The sequence below is a fragment of the Cynocephalus volans genome, chromosome X (assembly GCF_027409185.1).
Source record: "Cynocephalus volans isolate mCynVol1 chromosome X, mCynVol1.pri, whole genome shotgun sequence".
Classification (NCBI taxonomy): domain Eukaryota; kingdom Metazoa; phylum Chordata; class Mammalia; order Dermoptera; family Cynocephalidae; genus Cynocephalus; species Cynocephalus volans.
Genome location: NC_084478.1, coordinates 33,881,947 through 33,902,537, shown reverse-complemented (window position 1 = coordinate 33,902,537; position 20,591 = coordinate 33,881,947). Strand labels below are relative to the sequence as shown.

At 36.7% G+C, this 20,591-nt stretch overlaps 1 protein-coding gene across 1 annotated transcript in view; it reads right to left on the bottom strand.

Moving 5' to 3' along the window:
* Positions 1–298: 298 nt before the first annotated feature.
* The window catches only part of PDK3 (pyruvate dehydrogenase kinase 3), a 62,167-nt gene continuing 41,874 nt past the window's right edge, over positions 299–20,591 (bottom strand). Inside the window, exons 6-12 of the mRNA XM_063083592.1 lie at positions 18,088–18,165; positions 10,642–10,718; positions 9,079–9,180; positions 8,566–8,676; positions 5,895–6,008; positions 4,388–4,527; positions 299–543 (exon numbers count right to left, since the gene is read on the bottom strand). Coding sequence (XP_062939662.1) covers positions 513–543; positions 4,388–4,527; positions 5,895–6,008; positions 8,566–8,676; positions 9,079–9,180; positions 10,642–10,718; positions 18,088–18,165 — 653 coding nt within the window. The 3' untranslated portion in view covers positions 299–512. The remainder of the gene's footprint in view (positions 544–4,387; positions 4,528–5,894; positions 6,009–8,565; positions 8,677–9,078; positions 9,181–10,641; positions 10,719–18,087; positions 18,166–20,591) is intronic.

Sequence of the window (20,591 nt, the reverse complement as noted above, 5' to 3'; positions counted from 1 at the left end):
TGTATATGAGAGAGGAAGGGCCCTGGGACTGAATCATCAAGAGATGCTCAGCTGATGTCTTCCAATTCCAGATTCCCCAGGCCCTAGTTGGAGGTTTGGGGCAAATGTGGTATTTGGTCACAAAGAGCAACAGGTAAGACCTGTGATATCTGGAATTGGAAGGAGCTCAGAATCGTGGAGAGACTGTAGACACTAGACTCTATGATAACGAGATGGAGAGAGTACGAGGGCCCTAGGGCTCTAAGGAGGCTCTACGCTCTTTTGTGACAGGTGCCGACCACATCAAAACAAGATACTATAAAGGTTACTCAGTTTACTACTTTAGTGGAAGATCTGGAGTAACTAGAGCAAGGGTTCCATGGAAAGGTCCAGCTGGTACAGAGAGAATACATATTCAAGCACTAGGAATAACTATGGTGCCACGCTCAGAGTTGGTAGAAGAAAGAAGCTCTCTCTGGTTGACTTGCAGAAGACGATCTTGCTTCACAGAGAGGAGCGGAGCATTCAGTTCTCTATAAAGTTCTATTAGTCTTGACCTTGTCCCTACAAAGAAAATAATGGAAATATGCATAATGAGTTTAGGAGTACAATCTCTTCTATTTTAAGCAAGACTTACTCAGAGCATTTAGTTACAGTGATAATTCAAAACCCTTGCCTTAGCTTGGAATTATTTTCTATGGTTACTACGGAAAAAGAATTACCATTTAATTATTGTGTATACTTTAAAACAGTCCTTTGCTCTCAATAAAGAATCCAATTAGAAATGGGGAGTGATTATTAATGGTTATGGTGTTTCTCTGATGAAAATATTCTAAAATGAGACAGTGGTGATGGTTGCACAACTGTGAATATACTAAAACCCACTGAATTGTATACTTTAAAAGGGTAAGTTTCATATATAATTTTTAAAAATATATATAATGATATATATTTCCTATATATTTATCATTATATACAGTCATGCATCACTTAACAATGGGGATGCATTCTGAGAAATGAATCGTTAGGCCATTTCGTCGTTGTGTGAACATCACAGAGTGTACTTGCACAAACCTAGACGGCATAGCCTACTACACACCTAGGCTATATGGTATAGCCTATTGCTCCTAGGCTACAAACTTCTACAGCATGTTACTATACTGAATACTGCAGGCACTTGTAACACAAAGGTAAGTATTAGTGTATCTAAACATATCTAAACATAGAAAAGAAATTTTCAGTTCCATTACAATCTCAGTGACCACCGTTGTATATGTGGTCTATTGACCAAAATGTCGTTCTGCAGTACATGACTGTATATAATATATATTATGTACAATTAATATATATAATTATATAAAATGTAAAATTTATATATAATTATAAAGCTGTTACTTAAAAACCGTTTAGAGGATTTAACAATTTTAATTGTCAGAGTAAGCATTCTACAATTTTAAAAACTGCTTTCTGCTAAAATCTGTTTGTCTGATGATATATTAAAAATTGAATCATACATAATTATCATACAACGTGCTAAACTATTTAGTTTTAAAATTACCTTTAAAACAATATTCAATTAAAGCTAACTTTTTACACCCAAATGGACCTTGTTTATAAAGATGACTTCTACACCACCCAAATTATTCCACATATCAGAGCAATAGCTTGAATTAACTGGTTACACTGATGCCCAACATGCTACTTATCTTACATACAGACTGCAAATGGAATCGAGAGAAACTGATCTGATCCAGGTATTTCAAGCTGACTTAGCTTAATCTTGGCTGGGAATGGTTAGCGCGCGTGTGCGTGCGTGCATGCGTGCGTGCGTGTGTGTGCACACGTGCTTTGTACAGAAAAAGGAACCAGAAAAGTTATAATGAGCACTCTCAACTCTCAGATTAGGGTCTCTAATACCCATTTAAAAGAAACAGGACTCCTTGGGGGAAATGGCTGATTCCAGAACAGGGGCCCAGAAGGTTAAAATGAACCAAAGATATCATCTTGGGCCAGAAAGTAAGAAAGCTTTCAAAGATTAATGGGTTTTTTGTCAATGCAACACAGAGGATCCAGCTTGAAATAGCTCCCATTGGCCAAAGGTATGCCAATTTAAGATCAAAAAGGATAATGACCACTACGTGCAATAACGTGGATGAATGTCACAGAAAGTACACACTATGTTCCTTTTGTTTTCAGTTCAGGAATAGTATCTAAGGTGGTAGAGTCAGAAAAATGGTTGCGTGGTGGAGAGGGGGAGGGAGAACAGTTTGACTAGAGGGGACTTTTGGGGTGCTGGAAACAGAGATGTAAAAATGCATCAAGCTATAACCTTTAGATTTGTGTACTTTACTACTACATGTTATACTTCAATAAAAAATAATTACTGATTGAAATATATCAAAGCAACAAAAATCTACAATATTTATATTATAATCATAAAAAAGACAAAGCCAGAGACTCATTTGCCACCATTTAAGGTGGCTTTTAACCCAACTTCCGACCTTGAAAATTGGTAATTTAAATTTAAAGGGAAAGAGTTAAACACTTGGAGGAACTGTATTTCAAGGGAGCTAAATGGCCTTAGTTGATGAGAAGAGCTTTATAGGGGAATGTCAGATAATAATTGTCAAAGGAATGATTTTTTTAAACAAAACAAAACATCATTTTACAATAATAAAATTATTCAGGCCAAAATCATCAATTGGGGTAAAAAACCATTAAATAACTGGCTGATAAGTAAGTATACATTTGTATTGTGCCAAAATAACACCACACAGATTACTTTCTAGTGAAAAAGGGAAAAATAACCTATACCATGGAAGGATCTGATAGCTATCACCTAAACTATGGTCAATCTTAACATCATTAATGATGGATGAATCAGATATCATGGGTCTCATAGTATAATTCTGCGACAGTACTTATGGGGTATTCTAGCAAAAAATGCTCCATTGAGCCTTTAGATAATTCCACTTTATAGGAAAATTACAAGAAATGGGGAACAAGCTAAATGAAATTTCAAAGAAGAAATCAAACAAATCAAGGTGGTACATTCTACAGGACAATGACATGGTCTCTCAACAACAACAAAATGTTCTAGATCAAAAACAATTTGAGACTAACCAACTGTGTTACGTGGTCCTGGAATGGATTCCGGTTCGGACCAATCAGGAGAATTTTAATGAGATGAAAGTTTATTGATATGGAAAGGTGAAGATGGTTAAGTGAAACAAAAGTAGGTTGTAAAATAGTATGAATAGTATGATCTCATTTGGGGAAAAGTACATATATATACAAATAGCGAAATATCTGGGAGAATAAACACAAAGCTATAACAGTGACAGTCTCTGGGTTGGGGCAACACAGTGGTTTCTCTTTCCTTTTTTCACTTCTGTTTTCTAACTTTTTACAGGGCATGTATACTGCTTTTATATTCATAAAAGGTTATCTTAAATTAAACAAACAAGCAGAACCCTTACTATTGCTAGAACTGGAGCTTAAGGGTAGTTAGAAGGAAAAAAAATGGAAATCAAAGATTGGATTATTTTCCTTATTACCATAAAATATTGAAACTCGATACTCTGTGATAATTTTTTCCTTTATTTTTAAATTTTTTATGGTGATAAACTATACATAACATAAAACTTACCATCTTAACCACTGTTACATAAAGTACATTCATATCGTTGTGCAACCATCACCACCATCTATCACCAGAAATTTCTCATCTTCCCAAACTTGAAACTCTATCAGCATTAAATGATGGTTCCCTACTCCCTCTTCCCCCCAGTCCCTGGCAACCCCCCTTCTACTTTCTATGTCTATGAATTTGACTACTCTGGGTATCTCATATATGTGGAATCACACAGTATTTGTCTTTTTGAGTCTGGTTTGTTTCACTTAGCGTAATGACTTCAAGGTTCATCCACACTGTAGCATGTGTCAGAATGCCTTTCCTTTTTAAGGCTGAATAACAGTCTATAGTACGGATATACCATGTTCTGTTTGTCTTGACTGATGACTTCTTTAATTTTTCAGTTTTAACCCACAAAATTTCTCTAAACAGTCTTCTGCTAATTTCTAAGGATGATGAAAAATTGCAAACTTAATTGCTTTTTAAATAAAATTCATGGCAGGACAAACTCCTACTCACTGTTAATCCCTCTACAGTTCAAGGATTCCTAGAATAGCGGGAACTCTATTTGAACAGCTACTCTGGCTACCCAATTCTTGCTGTTCTCCTGAGGAGAAAAGTCTGTTCCAATCTTTTTTTCTCTAGGGATCACTCTACTTTTCCAGTGATAAAACCACAAAGAAAATTTGGCTGAAAGTATCAGTCAGTTGTCTGGCCAGTACATTGTGGGGACAAATCAGATACTTTATAATGGAAATCAAGGTGGTACATTACTGTTTAGCCTTGTATTTTGAAGCATCCCTGGGTTCACTGCTGGGATTGCTCCAATCATCAGCTTCAGGTGTGGTCTTATAATGGCGCCATGCGGACTTATTAAAAACTGGAAGTCTCTCAAATGACTCACTTGAAAGGGCCTATTGGAAAGATACAAATATACACCAAAGATCTTGTTGTTCACTGCACATGAAATACTCACCCAAATTTTACTATTTAGAATATCAGAAACCTTAACACTTAGTTCTGAAATTATATTAAAATTAAATATTAGTAGTTGCTTATTTAGACTGGCCAGAAAAAATTAAAGCCTTTTTAAAGGAATGAAAACATTCATTCATTCAAAACCAGTACTGAAGTGCATATGACCCAAACAAAAAGCATTTTAATTCAGTTAATACTGCTTTGAGATACTAAATCGTTTCCACTGTATATTCTTAGACCAAACACTATTTTTCACCAGGCAATTGCTCTCCTAAAGAAATCAGGAAGAAATAAAGTCTCATCCATACCAGATCTATAAACGTATACCATTAAGTAATATCAAATATCACATCATATAGATGCATTGGCATCTATGATAAACACCACAAATAACTGGTTAAATAATGGTATCACACAGAGTAACATACTATGCTACTGTTAAAAAGAATGAGCCAGGTCTGTATGAACTGATAGGGAAAGATCTCTAAGATCAGCTAAGTGCTAAAATTTCATTTATGTGGGAAAAAATTAGATTTTTCTCATATGTTTATAAATGCAGGATCAACTCTAGAAGGACCCATAAGAAATTGGGACCCATGGTTACCTATGCGGTGGCTTAGGGCCAGCGGTGGGAGACTAAATTTTCCCCTTTGTAGCTTTTAAATTTTTATTATGTGCCTAGATTACTTATTCAAAGGATGGTCTAATGAGGAATTGGTCAACGGACACAAAGAATGATTGCATATTGTAATGATGAATAAGCTAACTACACTGATCTAACCACCACACATTCTACACAATTACTGAAAATCAATGTTGTACCCTGCATGTACGTACAATAATAAAAAAATAAAAAAATAAATATTCTAGAGTTTAGAAATAAAAATCTAACACCACCAATCAGTGAGAAAAACTGTTACATAGAACTCTCTTGTTAAATAAACCTTTTATATAACTATATGATGATTACTGAATTCTAGTAACTTTGGGAAAGCCAGCAAGTTTTAAAAAGCAAGAAACTAAAAGACTTCAGTTTATGAAAATCTGTCTCCTTTTAGATTAGACCTTTCAATGGACATGTGATTTTTCAAAGTCACAATTTAAATTACGGTTTTAAAAATTAATATTTTAATTTTTATATCTCCATGCTCCATATTTTGCTATATCAAAGCATAAAATCAAGGATGAGGCATAACATGATTTTCATGTGAAAATGAAGTTTGTGCTATTCTTGATTAGTGATTAGAATTTATAGCTTTAAAAAGTAAAGATGCCTTCATACTAAAGAAATAAAATGCAGTACCTTCAAATAAATAACAGCATCAGTACCCACTCCTTCCATGGAATACAGTTTTAGATCTCCTTGAAAATATCTAGCATACAGACGAGAAATTGGCAAACCATAACCAAATCCAGCCTATCAAGAAACAAAAAAATAATACAGTGAGACAGGCATAAATGCTACCACCTTTCATGTGAGGACTATTCAATGAAGATTAAAAAATTCTTGATTCAGATTTAAATCAAATAAATTATTGATTCAACCTTTACACCAATGTATAAGCTCATCTATGGCAGACAATCTTTTTTCACCCTGCAAAAACACTTCTCATATGTTTGGATAATAATAGAAATATTCCCATTTTTGACTAATGCTGTTTTAGCATTTCGAAGCAAATTTTTAGCACTTTTTTTTTTTTTTAGCAAATCTCAAATCAAGTGTAATTTGATCTGACTACAAACCGAAACCACATCATTTCAAAGTTCCATTATCAGATTTCCCTCCTCTTTGAAGTGAAAATTAGTACCACAAGAGTTCAAATCTACCAATAACAAGGCTAAAACACTGAAAGGAAAATTTTCTGAGAGGCTACTTCCTAAGGTTCTGAGAATGCTACAATTTTTGATATATTGTAGTTCATATATTTTTAGAGACAAGAAAAAATTCCAGTACCCTCCTATATCCATGTCATGGAACCCTGAACATGTAATAAAAAGCTTACCTCAGAGCTGCTGATTAAATGATATAGTAAGTGTAGAGTCTTGGCACAGTGCCTAACGCAGAGTAAAATGAAATAAATGGAAGCTGGTATTATGGCTACTAAGAGCAGCAATTTTACCAAGTTACATGGATTTCTGCTATTTTCTAACATCTCTCCTGGATAATGTCCTCAGAATAGAGCCTAACCGAAAGGGCAGGGGTGACAGAAAGTACCCTGTGACTTAAGGGTTTTAGGACTGGCTGAATATGGCCAGTAGTGAAGATGAGATATCCATAGTGATTGAGGTAACCACAGCAAAGAAACCAGTGTACTCCAGGAACAGGCCAGAGGACATCTGCCTCCTGCACTCAAGCAAAGCCCAGAGCCTGCCCTCAGGTCTAACTAGGAACAGCCGAGAACATGGAGGCCAACAGTAGTGAGTGTGCAGAGGCAGGGAAGTCGAGTCCCATGCAAGGCAGAGGAAGGGCCTCTACCCCAGATTTGGTGAGGTTCAGGAAAGGATTCCCAGAGCATCAAAGGATCAATAGGAGTTAGCTGGGTGGACACTCCCAAAAAAGAAATGCATATGTCACGGCACAGCAGTGTAAAACTGTAAAGGAAATGATGTTTTGTAGTAGTACATATCCATGCGTCCACTTTAAAACTGAGGACAGTTTTACTAACTGGGAGAGACACTAGTGGAAGCCTTTCTTCAAAAGAAGAGGCCACACAAACACTACAAGGACCACAGACATAGCCAGCACCAGCTCTGCCATTAATTAGCTCAGTGACCTTGGGCAAGGTACTAACCTCATTTCCTCATCTACATAATGGGAGGATGGATACATAATTTTTTAAGATCTCTTACTTCAATCCCCCAGTTTCATTACAAAAAAACCCAAAACTATGACATAACAACTATCCTCAAGATGCTATTTTAAGACCTGGAATGGCCAATCCATATTCCTTTTAAATGACTAGGGAAAGCACTGGATTTGTTTGCAGTGCCTTTTTTTCCTTTTGATGTTTGTTTTTAAGTAGGTACCAGAGGCTGGTCAAGGCAAGCCTTTCAAAATTGATCTTTCATGAATTTTCTTGAATCCCATATAAATGACTTCCTATTTTCAACATGCTGAGTTAACAAACTGTCTTGAATAAACGATGCAAAGTGTTTGATTTTATTCATACAAATAAAATATAATCTTATGTGCTTATCAGTCAGGTAGAACTTTAAAATGAAACTTAATTTATACCCTGAACCATTTTGCAGACTGATAGATAAGTTGCTATGTTTAATGACAAAGGGTTCAATTGTTGTTTGTCAATTAGAAACACTCAGCAGGGGCAGAAAGTGTGGCCCTACCAGGATCTAAATGCTACCATAGCAACCAGAGGCAATTCTCACTGCCTTAACAGGGCTGAAGGTTATTTCTAGAGTGAGATAGAAAGGGCTCTCAAAATGCATACACCACCTATATGTTTCATGCTTATGTTATTTAATAGGAAAATTTTATGCTTTCATAATTTAACATTTTAATTATATAAACAAATCTGATGGTGGAGATTCAAAGGTTCTGGGTTATTTGGGCCTCTATGGTGTGTGCCACTGAAGTGCCAGAACCAAGCAGCAGCTGCACACCCTGCGCTGGACCTCTGCTCACCCACTGGAAGCTTCCACCCCCTCCAAGGCTAGCGCTAGGTGGTAAACGATGCTCCAGCAGCAGTCTTACCACAGTGCAATGCTTTTTCTCTGTATTTGGGAGTGAGGCACTCAGCTCAGAGTGTTTCTTAGACACAAATTAGAGAAGAATCGAAGTCCAAAGGATTCACAAACAAAGTAGCTGAGGCAAAAAAATTCCCCCTCCTCCAAACCATACAGGAAACATTCTAACTCAGTGCGGCTAGTGCAACAATCCGGGGAGACAGGTGGCTCTCCCCAAGTCCCTCTCCACGTTCGTGATCTGTTCTTCTGCGGCAGTTTAAGACAATTACCAGAGGGGCAGCTCTCGTAGGCTCCAGGCTAGGTCTAGGTGCAGTTGAATACATGTAGTTAAAAAGACGATCTATTTTTCGAAGTGGGACACCACCACCTAGATCACTTATCTGCAGTGTAGAAAATGTTAAAAATAAAAGAAAGAGAAGTCAATCTATGCTTAGTAGGAAGCAACAAGTTCATTAAATGAAATGCATACCAGATCACTCTAAAACATGTAGAGGCTGTGAACCCCCAACGACATAGGGTTCCTTTGTGACAAGTGTAAAACAAAGGAGGTGGAGTAGTGCGGTGGAATCCCACAGGCTGGGTTTTGAGGTCTTGTTCGGCTTCCTGAATAATGGGTTCTAGTGAAGTTTAAATGAGGCACCTTAAGCCAAGGATCTAGCACAATACTCACAGATAAGACACCCAGTAAATGGCAGTTTTTTTCCCTTTCCTCTGATTTCTCAATATCTAGATACCATTAAATCAACTGATAATTAAAGCATACACGCGAACAAAGCAGTTACCTTAATGGATAAGTCTTCTTTCCCCAAAGTCACAAGGGTTTTCACAGCTGGGTAACCTCCTTTTTTATCTTCATATAGTTCGACTGTTGCTCTCATTGAGTTCTAAAATAAAGACCTTTTTAAAACCATACTGCTGGGGCCGGCCTGTGGCTCGCTCGGGAGAGTGCGGTGCTGCTAACACCAAGGCCACAGGTTCGGATCCCATATAGGGATGGCCGGTTCGCTCACTGGCTGAGCGTGGTGCTGACAACACCAAGCCAAGGGTTAAGATCCCCTTACTGGTCATCTTTTAAAAGAAAAAAAAAATAAAAAAAAAAATAAAAAAATAAAACATACTGCTGCCTCACAAACCATCATTTTAAAAAACAAGCACAAAATTACTTATACCCAACAATTCTTTTGTGGGGCAAATATTAGTTGGACTTATATGGCATTTTTCCCCTTTATAAAGCTTAGCTAAATGTGTTCAGATCAAGGGAAAAAATTCTTGACACTTTATTTTGTTTTTCAACTGATTTTAGCTCCTTCCAATGCGCTAAATATTTATTTTTCTTTCTTTCCTCCCCCTCCCCCCCTTTTTTTCTGCTTTAGGGTATTTAAATTATTCAACTCAACCCAGAGGAATGTTTTTATCACAGGTAATGAGGCTGCAGAGGCTGATTTGTGCACTCTACATCCTATTTATCAGTCTGCATTTATAGAGCACCTTTCCTCTAAAGAAGGCAGAAAAACTGAAAGGATTCATGCTTCCCACAAAAATTAATCATTTTGCTGAAAAAAAATAGAAGAAATATCAGTTAAAAAGAAATTCTAAAAAAGCCACAGCTGTTGAAGAGAAAGTTCACAACTGAATGCCCATCTCAACCTTAAAGTGTTACCTCAGTTACATTCTAATTTTTAGAAGCAAATCAGCACGTGATTTTTCAGGTGCTCAATTTGGTGTTTTACACACTGGAAGAGATGAAATTTTAGCTCAAATGCTCTGTGCTGGTAATGCTGCTGCTGTAAATGCCATTAGCTACTAGTTAACAAAACCAACAGCTTAAGCCATAGAGAGTCTAAATAGATTTTTTTTTTTTTTTTTTTTTTTGTCCTTTTTGGTCCAGCTGTCCACATCTTTCCCTTCTGCCTCTGTTAGATCTTCTTGGGATTGGAACAACTACTAATACACCAACACGGTTAATGTTCAGAAACATAAACATGTGTAAACATGCTTTTAGTTTGATCTGGCTACCACCAATAAAGCCTTTGCCAGGTTTGGAAACTAAAAAGCATCCCTAATCTTATAACTGAAGAAAAAAGCAGTGTGGATTTTACATAAAATCACTAAAGTACAATTAGTTTCAAAATCAATACATACTAATATTCATGAAAACTATATTGTACACAGCAATTTTTCATCTCACAGTCTACAAATTATAAAACCTACAGGATATAAGAAATAGAATTTTTAAAATGGTTATGCAAAACCTTTTTCTTATGCTAATCTAATGAATCCATTATGCTCTGAATCAAAGTAATTTAAAATGAAGACTTCTTTCCATGTTTTTAAATTCCACTTACCTTGAACAACTCAAATAGCATGTGAAACAGATGTGAGGGCACATAAACTACCTGAATCGGTTTGTCTGGTGCTTTGGCTGAAAACAGAGACAAAACCGTCAATGAATAAGGACCAAAACTAGAAGAAAGTCAAGAATGATGTTTGCATTCTATTTTCCAAGTGCATACAAAAAAACTCTATAAAAGGCTGATTTAGGCTTCCACCTCTAAAGTCAGAGCTGAGCAAACATATGCTTTGGAACCAAACAAACCTAGTGTGAAACCCAGTTCCTTCACTTTCTGGCTATGTGACTTAGGACAAATCACTCAATCTCTCTGAAACTTAGTTCAGCAAAATTGGAATATTACCTCCTATGTCATACTGTTCTGAGCACTGCACAAGGCCATACAAATATCACTCAGTGTTTTTCAAATCGGGGGACACCCACCCTTTACCACTGACCCTAGTGATCAGTTGGGGGAATGTAAGTCCGCAGGAGAAAGGGCTGGTGAATTGGACTAAACAGCAGAGTAAAACTCTGTGAACTTGTTACAAACAAGGCACATTATAGAGTAGAATGTAAGGTTCATATAACTTTTTCTACTAGCAGCTAGCAGTTAAACCCCTGAAGACCTACAGTCTTTTCTCCCTGCATGAGGGATCTTCTGAGGAAAATCTGAGAAACACCAAGTCCCGTGGCAAGCAGTAAGAACAGCGTTGGGTAGAGAGTAGATGCTCAAAACTTCAGTCCTTCCTCCTCCTCATGACCCCAAATCACTTGAGACTGAAACTACATGAACTTTCTCAAGTAGATCACACACATACTCACCCATGTTATCATTTCAACCCACTACCTCTAATAAAGTAATTAACAATAATACAGAGTTAACATTGATTTGACTCTTAGCAGTTTATGAAAAGCTTTCACATAAATTATCAGATTGAATCCTCATGACAATACTTCGTGGCTCATAGGGTAGGTGGCATTATTTACAGGTAAGGAAAGGGGCTTTGGAGAGGCCATGTGACTTGCCCGCAGTAATGGAAGAGGTGCTGAAACTGGATGCCTGAACCAAGAGATTTTGATTCAAAATCCTGACCCCTTTGAAGATCACTTTTTTTTTTTTTTTTTTTTTTTGCAACTGGCCAGTACAGGGATGGAACCCCGGACCTTGGTGTTAGCAGCACCACACTCTAACCACTGAGCTAACCGGCCACCCCTTGATCAGTTATTTTAAAAATTATTTGGTAATATATACAAATGGATTAAGTTTTTTAAAAAAGAAGAGAAGTAAAAGTCCCTCCACCCTTTCCCATCTCACCCCTCAGTGTGCACCCAGAGGCGTTTATTACTTCTGTACTCTTTTGGTTGATTTTATTTACATTCTGTCCTGTGACCCTAATTAACTATTCTGTGAGTTGCCTATAGGTTCTTTTAAGAAAGTTGAAAATCAATAGTGTTGGTAACATTGTAACTAAGTAAATATTGATCACTGCAGAGTAGCCACAACAGTGTACCCGGACACTGCCTTCCCTACTAGCCCAATGACATAATTCATGTGTCACTTAGAGGAAAATGTTCTCAGCTTTAAGGTGAAATGGATTCTCTTTATACTCCTCCACCTGATCAACATCCTGCTACCCTTTTTAGGTTGCTTCTTATTCAGTCCGTGTCTTTCTTACACAGTTTTGAATTTTTCCTGGAGTTTCTAACTACCTCTCCTTTTGAGAAACCGGACAAGAAATGTGCTTTCCTTACCATATCACTAAGATCTTCCAGCTTCTTAGTCTATTGCATGGTATCCATTCCATTCTTCAAGATTTTTCAAATTATAATTGATTGATTTCCAAACATGCCACATAGCCATCATCCTAAAATTGTTTTTGATTGATTTTCCTATTTCTTATATCCGTATTATACACACCATTGAGTCAGTCAGGTAACTACCTCAGAAAGGTGTACATGGGAGATATATTTCTCAATCCTTACACCTCTGATTCACTTGATTGAAGGTTTGGCTACCTTCCCTCCCTTCCTTCCCTCCTTCCCCCTTCCCTTCCCTTTTCCTTCCTTCCTTCCTTCCTTCTTAGCACCCAGTTATAAGTGAGACATTTGGTATTTCTCTTTCCTTGTCTGGCTTATTTCACTTAACATAATTTTCTCCAGACTCATCCATGTTGCTACAAATGGCAGAATTTCATTCTTTTTTATGGCTGACTAGTATTCCATTATGTATAAATACCACATTTTCCTCATCCAGTCATCTGTCGAAGGACACTTAGGTTGGCTCCATATTTTGGCTACTGTAAGAGCTGCAGCCAACTGATCTTTGACAAAGGCAACAAGAACATACATTGGGGAAAAGACTGAGTCTTCAATAAATGGTGCTGGGAAAAATTGGACGTCCATATGCAGAAGAATGAAACTGGAACTGTACCTGTCACCATATACTAAAATCAACTCAAAATGGATTAAAGACCTGAATATAAGACCCAAAACCATAAAACTACTAAAGGAAAACATAGGGGAAACACTCCTGGAAGTAGGACTGGGCAAAGACTTTATGATAAGACCCCAAAAGCGCAAGCAACAAAAGAAAAAATAAACAAATGGGATTATATCAAACCAAAAAGCCTCTGCACAGCAAAGGAAACAATCAACAAAGAGGAATGACAACCTACAGAATGGGAGGAACTATTTGCAAACTATATATCTGATAAGGGTTTAATATCCAGAATATACAAAGAATTCAAACAACTATACAGTAAAAAACCCAAATAATCCAATTAAAAAATAGGCAAAGGAGATGAACATTTTTCAAAGGAAGTCATACAAATGGCCAACAGGTACATGAAAAAATGCTCAGCATCACTAGTCATCAGAGAAGTGCAAATCAAAACCACACTGAGATATCATCTCACCCCAATTAGACTGGCCATTATTAAAAAGACTGTGAAGAACAAATGCTGGCAAGGATGTGGAGAAAGAGGAACTCTTCTACAGTGCTCGTGGGAATGTAAATTAGCACAGCCATTATGGAAAACAGTATGGAGATTTCTCAAACAACTACAGATAGATCTACCATATGATTACTCAATCCCACTACTGGGGGATTTCCAAAGGAATGGAAATCATCATGTAGAAGGGAATCTGCTTAGTCCATCTTACCAAAAGGCACGATTAGTTATATAAACAGTCTTCTGAATTCAATCTTCTCACTCCAAATCTCAAGGAAATAAAAATACCTCTTATAGTGTTGCTTTTTCCCCCCTCCTCAGTTCAGACAAAATTCTCTAGGAGTCATCTAAAGGCTTGCTCAGTTACTTGTACTTTTCTTTGGGAACATTATAGCATAGATTTCTTTCCCTCCTTTCAAAAACATGTCAAATGTTTCTGTCCATAACTGTTCCGTAATCCTGGGTCTAGTGGCTGTTAAGTAGTGGACACTTACTAGATGTTTGTTGTCTTTCTAAAATAACACGCAGATGGAATATAAATTTTCCATCTAAGGATACGTTTTAAAAAGTCAATGGGAAAAAATGGTCCAAGTTTTTCATGCTCAAGACTCAAGTAATAAAGTCTCTATTTTGCATAGTCATTGCTCCAAATACTATTAGTTGAAACAGCATTTAATAAATACCAATAGAACTCTACATAGACATAAGGCATTTTATTTTCAGATAGTTCTACAAGAATGAGGGAAAAAAATGGAGGCTAAGCAGATAAAAATGCATTTTAAAAAAAGGTAGCTGGGCACTTAAAGGTGTTTAATCAATTCCCAAAGTCAATGGAAAAGGCTATTAGAAACAGCACATACGATGAGTCAAAGTTACAATGGGATCAAGTCTTGACTCTGGCCTTTGATAGCTATATTAATAGGTATTTAACCCAATGGGCCTCAGTGTCTCACTGGGTTAAAAGAAGAATTAATTGAGATGATGGTGATAAATGGGTTTACAGAGCCTACCAGATAGTAAGCAGTCAATAAATGTTGGCTATTATCATCACTGAAAATTAATTTCTACAGTGTTCATAGAGCTACCAGTAATGGATTTTTGGTTGTTGCATGGAACCACTTGACTAAAAGTATCCATAAAAATATCCAATATGAGTAAACTAGAGGTCAAAGATCCCAGGATAGACACATACCTTTTCTATGAATCCTCTTATAACAAAATACACATCATATGAATTGAAGTTTTTATGTTTCCCACCAAACCTATAGCTACGAATCATCCCCTTGCCAGGAGAGACTAATGTAGAAACGGTGAAGAAATGCATGTGGTTACCCTGTCTTATCTTTCCCGAATCAACCCAGACTTCCCGTAGGCTTCCCTTACTAAACAGCCAGTATGTGCCTGGTGCAATATCAGAGGCACTAGAGATATTCTCCTCGCACTGCCCTGCAAGACATGTTCACAGACAAGGAAGCTCAGTGCTACAGAGGCGAAGGGACGTGACTAAGGCCCACGACTTGGAAGTGTCAGAATCAGGACTCTCAGCACCTGGCTAGCTACAGAGCTCACCTCTTTCCCCTAAGCCACGCTGCCCTATCACACAGATGAGAAAGAGGTAAGGTAAAAATGTGTATTTGTTTATTGTCTTGGCAATGGAATGAGAATGGCAAAGGAATAAGGAACAAGGATGATGAAACTGCTTCTTGAAGTTGGAGAAACCGGTCATGGATTGCCACAGATGGCCTGTCAGAAATATTTGAAACCTGATCTAAGAGAGTAAAAAGTTCTGTTCTTTTTACTGTGCCTATTACATGTGCTACAGAAAAAACAATGAAGGAAATTTACTATAGCTTGCCCCCAGTATTCAGAGTTCTAGTGATGACTGGTGAATACTGATGGTGTTCCTACTGTATGTTCTCGATAATCCTAGTTACTACTCTCTTAGGGGTCCACACTGGGAAAGGACAAAAAAACCCAAAAAACCCCAAAATTCAGAAACAAAAGGTAATATGTCCAACTAACAGAACTTAAATTCTCAGGTCGCAACACACTGTTCTTTTGGGTTAGTGGAGCCTCACTCACTCTGAAGGCCAGAGCAGCAAGTGGTAACACCCTGACTATTGTTAACGGCATCCATTATGTAATGAAAGCATCCTGGAAGGGGATGCTATGCTGCTTTACATGATCTCCAAAAGTGAATCTGTATGAATCTGGATCTGACCCCTCCCTAGAAGATGGAGTCAGCTGTCGTACTGTGGGAAGCACACATGCATTCTCATTATAAAGCAAAAGGATCTACTTAAGGTGTTCAGGAGCAACCTCCAACCTGCATCTTTAACATGGAACTTATTAAGGCAAGAGCGCATTCCTTAATCATGCTTGCAAAGAGCTTTGGCATTCAAGAAATCATAAGCATAAATCTTCACTGCATTACCCAAAGCAACAGAAAACTAGAAGCTACCTGGAACCACCAGCAATCATTTATCTTAGTGATAGGAATAGGGGCTTCAAAATGTGATATACAAGGGGCTTATGTCATTCATGAGATAGTGCCAAAAATAGCTGTAGGGCTCCTCTCAGGGTGGGTGGCCAGAGGCCTAGTGTGACAGCCTCGCTGGAAAAGAATGTGGTAGCACCTGGGAATCAGCAAGCACAGGCCCGCTGCCCGGGCAAGGCTGCCACTCACGTGGAAGAGCAGTTTGTCACTACCCACGAGTTTAAGTTCGATTGTTTAATAGATATAAATCTGGACAAGTAGGTCAGGTCCTGCCTAGCCAGTAGGAAGGAAGAGAAAAGATTAAGATGCTTCTAATCAGGGAGACTCAAGCCAGGTCCGCTTGGTTGTGGTTGTGTATTTACTCAAAACAGAGTCCAGTTTTCAGAGAAACCAGGAGACTTTGAAAGCAGCCTTGACTTCATACCTTCTAGTAAAATGTAGAGGAAACTGTCCTTCAACAGCAGTCTGAAGTCTTCACATTTTGATCTCATTATAAGAGATAATATGTTTTGGGTATATTTTTTAGAGGGAATTTGGTTTATCTCTAATTGTAAATGCCCACACCCTAAGAGTATCATTCTACGTCTAGGAATCTAAGCTACAAAAATACTTCCACGCATTCACAAATTTTCCCATCCTCCAAATACAACCCCCCTCACACACACACACCCATATCCACACTCCTTCATTGATCATTATATGGAATATAGGAAAAATGGAAATCCTAACTGTACACTCATAGGGAAATAGTCAAACACATTATGGTAATCTACGGAATGGATAATGTCTAAATGACATTAATGTATGCAGATATCTTCAAGGTGAAGTGAAAAACAAGTTATAGAGCAAGTATAGTTTTGATCCCATTTATGTAAAAAACAAAGCTCTGTATGAGACTGAGAGTAGTGGGGTCTTTCTCTTTTTACATTTTTGTATGAGAAGTCTTCAAAGAGTTCACAGATTCTTATAATCTTTTAATTCCATTTTTTCCATGGACTTTTTGTATTTTTACCATGAGTATGTCTCTTTCATAATTTATAAATAAAAAATAAAAGTGACATGTAATAATTATAGAATCATATGACTAACACGAAAATCAGCTGTAATCCCACTACCCACGGAGCTATTGCTTGCATTTTGGTAGTATAAATCCCTCAAAATATTTTCCAATGGAGTTGCACTATTACAAACTTCTAAAGCCTGGGTTTTTTTTGTTTTTTTTTTTTTAAACCCTCAATTTTCCCCATACATTATTCTTTTAAAGCATTATTTTGAATGTCTGCATAGTATTCTATCTTATGGGTATAGCACAATTTATTTAAATAATCCTCCACTGTGGAAAACTTGGGTTGTTTTCTAACTTTTCTCTATAAGAAAACTACTGTGATCATCACTCTTGTACATAAATCTGTGCATCTCTCCCTTTTCTTATAATAAATTTTCTGAAGTTTAACTTACTGGACCAAAAAATATGACCATTATTAATTTAATTTACTGGGCCAAACAGAAAGAACATTGTTAGCATTTTTGAAAAAGGCTATATCAATTTTAAACTTATAAAAGAAATGTATGTATTGGTGAGAGAGTATTTTTCTGAGTACAAATTCAAAACATTAAAATGTTTTAATCATTGCCATATTCCAAAGACAAAAATGGCATTTCTCTGTGTCTGTTTGCACTTCTTTGATTAGTAAAGTTAAATACTTTTCCATATTTTTATTGACTGCTTGTATTTGTTATCTTGAGAATGCCTATTTATACCATTGTGCATTTTCTATCTTGATTATTTCTGTTCCAAGAACTTTTGGGGTCTAAAACATTACACATTCCTGTACAAAAACTCCTTACAATAATATACCAGATTGACCAAAGGTATAGAAAAAGTTTTTAAAAAGATATAAAAGGTGAAAACACAGCAAAATTTTAGGATCTCACTGAAATAATGGCTGAAGTATAATCAGTTTTTTAGTCAGCTTGTCTGTGTTAAAGGTTAAAATTATTTTTCTTTTACCATTAAATTCTTCAATTTCCAGCTCTGGAGCTACCAGGTAATACTGTTCACACAGCATCTTGGCTGTTTCATATGCATCTGCGAAGAAAGAAAAAAGTTTAGCTGCTGCACTAATAACATAAGGACAGGCATGTATATATATATACAATAAACAAAGACAAACTGTCCAAACTGATATATTTAGAACTAATCAACTGCACCTTTTTTTTTTTTTTTAAAAAAAAAGCCTTTTTGGCTTTAATAGAATTATTATGACTGAAAAAAATTTCTCTTTCCTTAAAATTTTAATGACCATAACAATGTCAAAATACTAAACTAATGACAATATAGCTAGCTCTGCACCAAGCATATATTTGTTTAACTTTTAAATATTCCTAAAAGGTATTTTTCATGAAAATCTAAGAACTCAACGCTACGCTTCTGAACACCATGCAATCTGACTAAATTATAGCAAAAGGCCAACAGCCTTATGATTTGCCAGTTATTTGTAAATGAAACATCAATGACTAATTGCTGAATGAATGAGTTTCCACGCGTTACACAATTTAAGTTATTGGAGACACCACCATTGCTTTAACATGTCCTTTAAGTTAGTTAAAGGTGAAAGCTTGGGGCTGATATTTATCAAAGTTAGAGGAGCAACAGTTCATTTTTGAGAAGGAAAAAAACCATATAGTTACCCTATGAAGATCAGAGCCATTACAGAAATAGCTGCAAGAGGGAATTTAGGAGATTGAAAAGATGGAGAACAAATTCAGAAAGCAAAAGTATATTATACTATATGGCACATGTGCCTTTTCTCTTGAACTGTAAACAATCTGAGGTCAGGGTTTGTGTCTTCTTATACTTGTTTTGCAACTTGCATAGAACTTCATTTAGTGCCTGTGCAGATGGTCAAAAATATTCCTTGGTTTGATAAATTTTAAACCTTTTGATAATCTACTTTAAAAAAAACCCAACTTCATTGAGATATAATTCACATACCATACAATTCACCCATTTAAAGTATACATACAATTCAGTGTTTTTTAGTACAGTCATGTGCCACATAACGATGTTTCAGTCAATGACTAACCACACATACGACAGTGACTATACCACATAGCCTAGGTGTGTAGCAGGCTATACCATCTTGCTTTGTGACATTCTATAATGCTCATGATAAAATTACCTAACGATGCAATCGCCTAATGATGCATTTCTCTGAATGTATCCCAGTCGTTAAGTGGCACATGACTGTATATTTGCAGAGTTCTGTGTTCATCACCATCAATTAAGTTCACAACATTTTCATCACTGCAAAAAGAAGCCCTGTACTCATGAGGCAGTCATTCCCTTCTGCTCAGCCCAGCAACCACAGATCTACTTTGTTTCTACAGATTTGCTATTCTGGACACTTCATATAAGTGGAGTCATATAATATGTGGTCTTTTGTGTCTGGCTTCTTTCACTTAGCATAATGTTCTCAAGGGCCATTTAGGTTGTAACATGTACTTCATTCCTTTTTATTGCTGAGTAATATTCCATTGTATAAAGATACCACATTTTCTTTATCCATTCATGAGTTGATAAACATTTGTGTTGTTTCCACTTTGGGGCCATTATGAGTAACGCTGCTATGAACATTGATGTTCAAGTTTTTGCATGAACACATGTGTTCACTTTTCTTGAGTATATACCTAGGAGTGGAAAACTGCTGGATCATATAGTAACTCTACATTTAAACATTTGAGGAACTGCCAATCTGTTTGCCAAAGCAAGATTTTTTTTTAAGTTTCATGTTTACAATTTCTTTTTTTTTTTTTTTTTTGTCTTTTTCGTGACCGGCACTCAGCCAGTTAGCGCACCGGCCATTCCTATATAGGATCCGAACCCGTGGCGGGAGTGTAGCCGCGCTCCCAGCGCCGCACTCTCCCGAGTGCACCACAGGTTCGGCCCATGTTTACAATTTCTAAAGATCAGATATTCAAATTATATTAAAATGCTTCATGGGTGCATTTGCAGTGTTCTCAACTGGGCATCAGCTCTTTGGAGACAGGCTCATACTTCTTTTATATTCCCCAAATGGTGCATAGATAGAGTAGATACTTGTTTAAGTTCAAAAGGTGAGAGAAAAAGGGAAGGAAGGAAAGGAAAGAAGGAGGAAAAATAAGCCCTACAGAACTTAAATATGTTCAAACTTGACATTATTAACCTAAAATAACACAAAGATAGGATTAGGGTATGCTCAGACTACAAGTTTTGGTTCATTTACTTCATATTGCTACCAGATTAAAATTTTATATATTATTTGACCTCAGAGTAAAAATTCTCATTTTATCAAACTTTTAGAATTAAGCCACTATAGAGAACCAAAGGTAAAGACATTAGTATAATGCTGACAAGATGAAATAATGAGGGACAGCAAAAGGAAATGGCAGTAAGAGGAGAAAAAAAATTTTAAAAGAATTGATCGGTGTGAAAATAGACATTAGAGTAGAATTGAATTTCAACCCTTAAAAAAG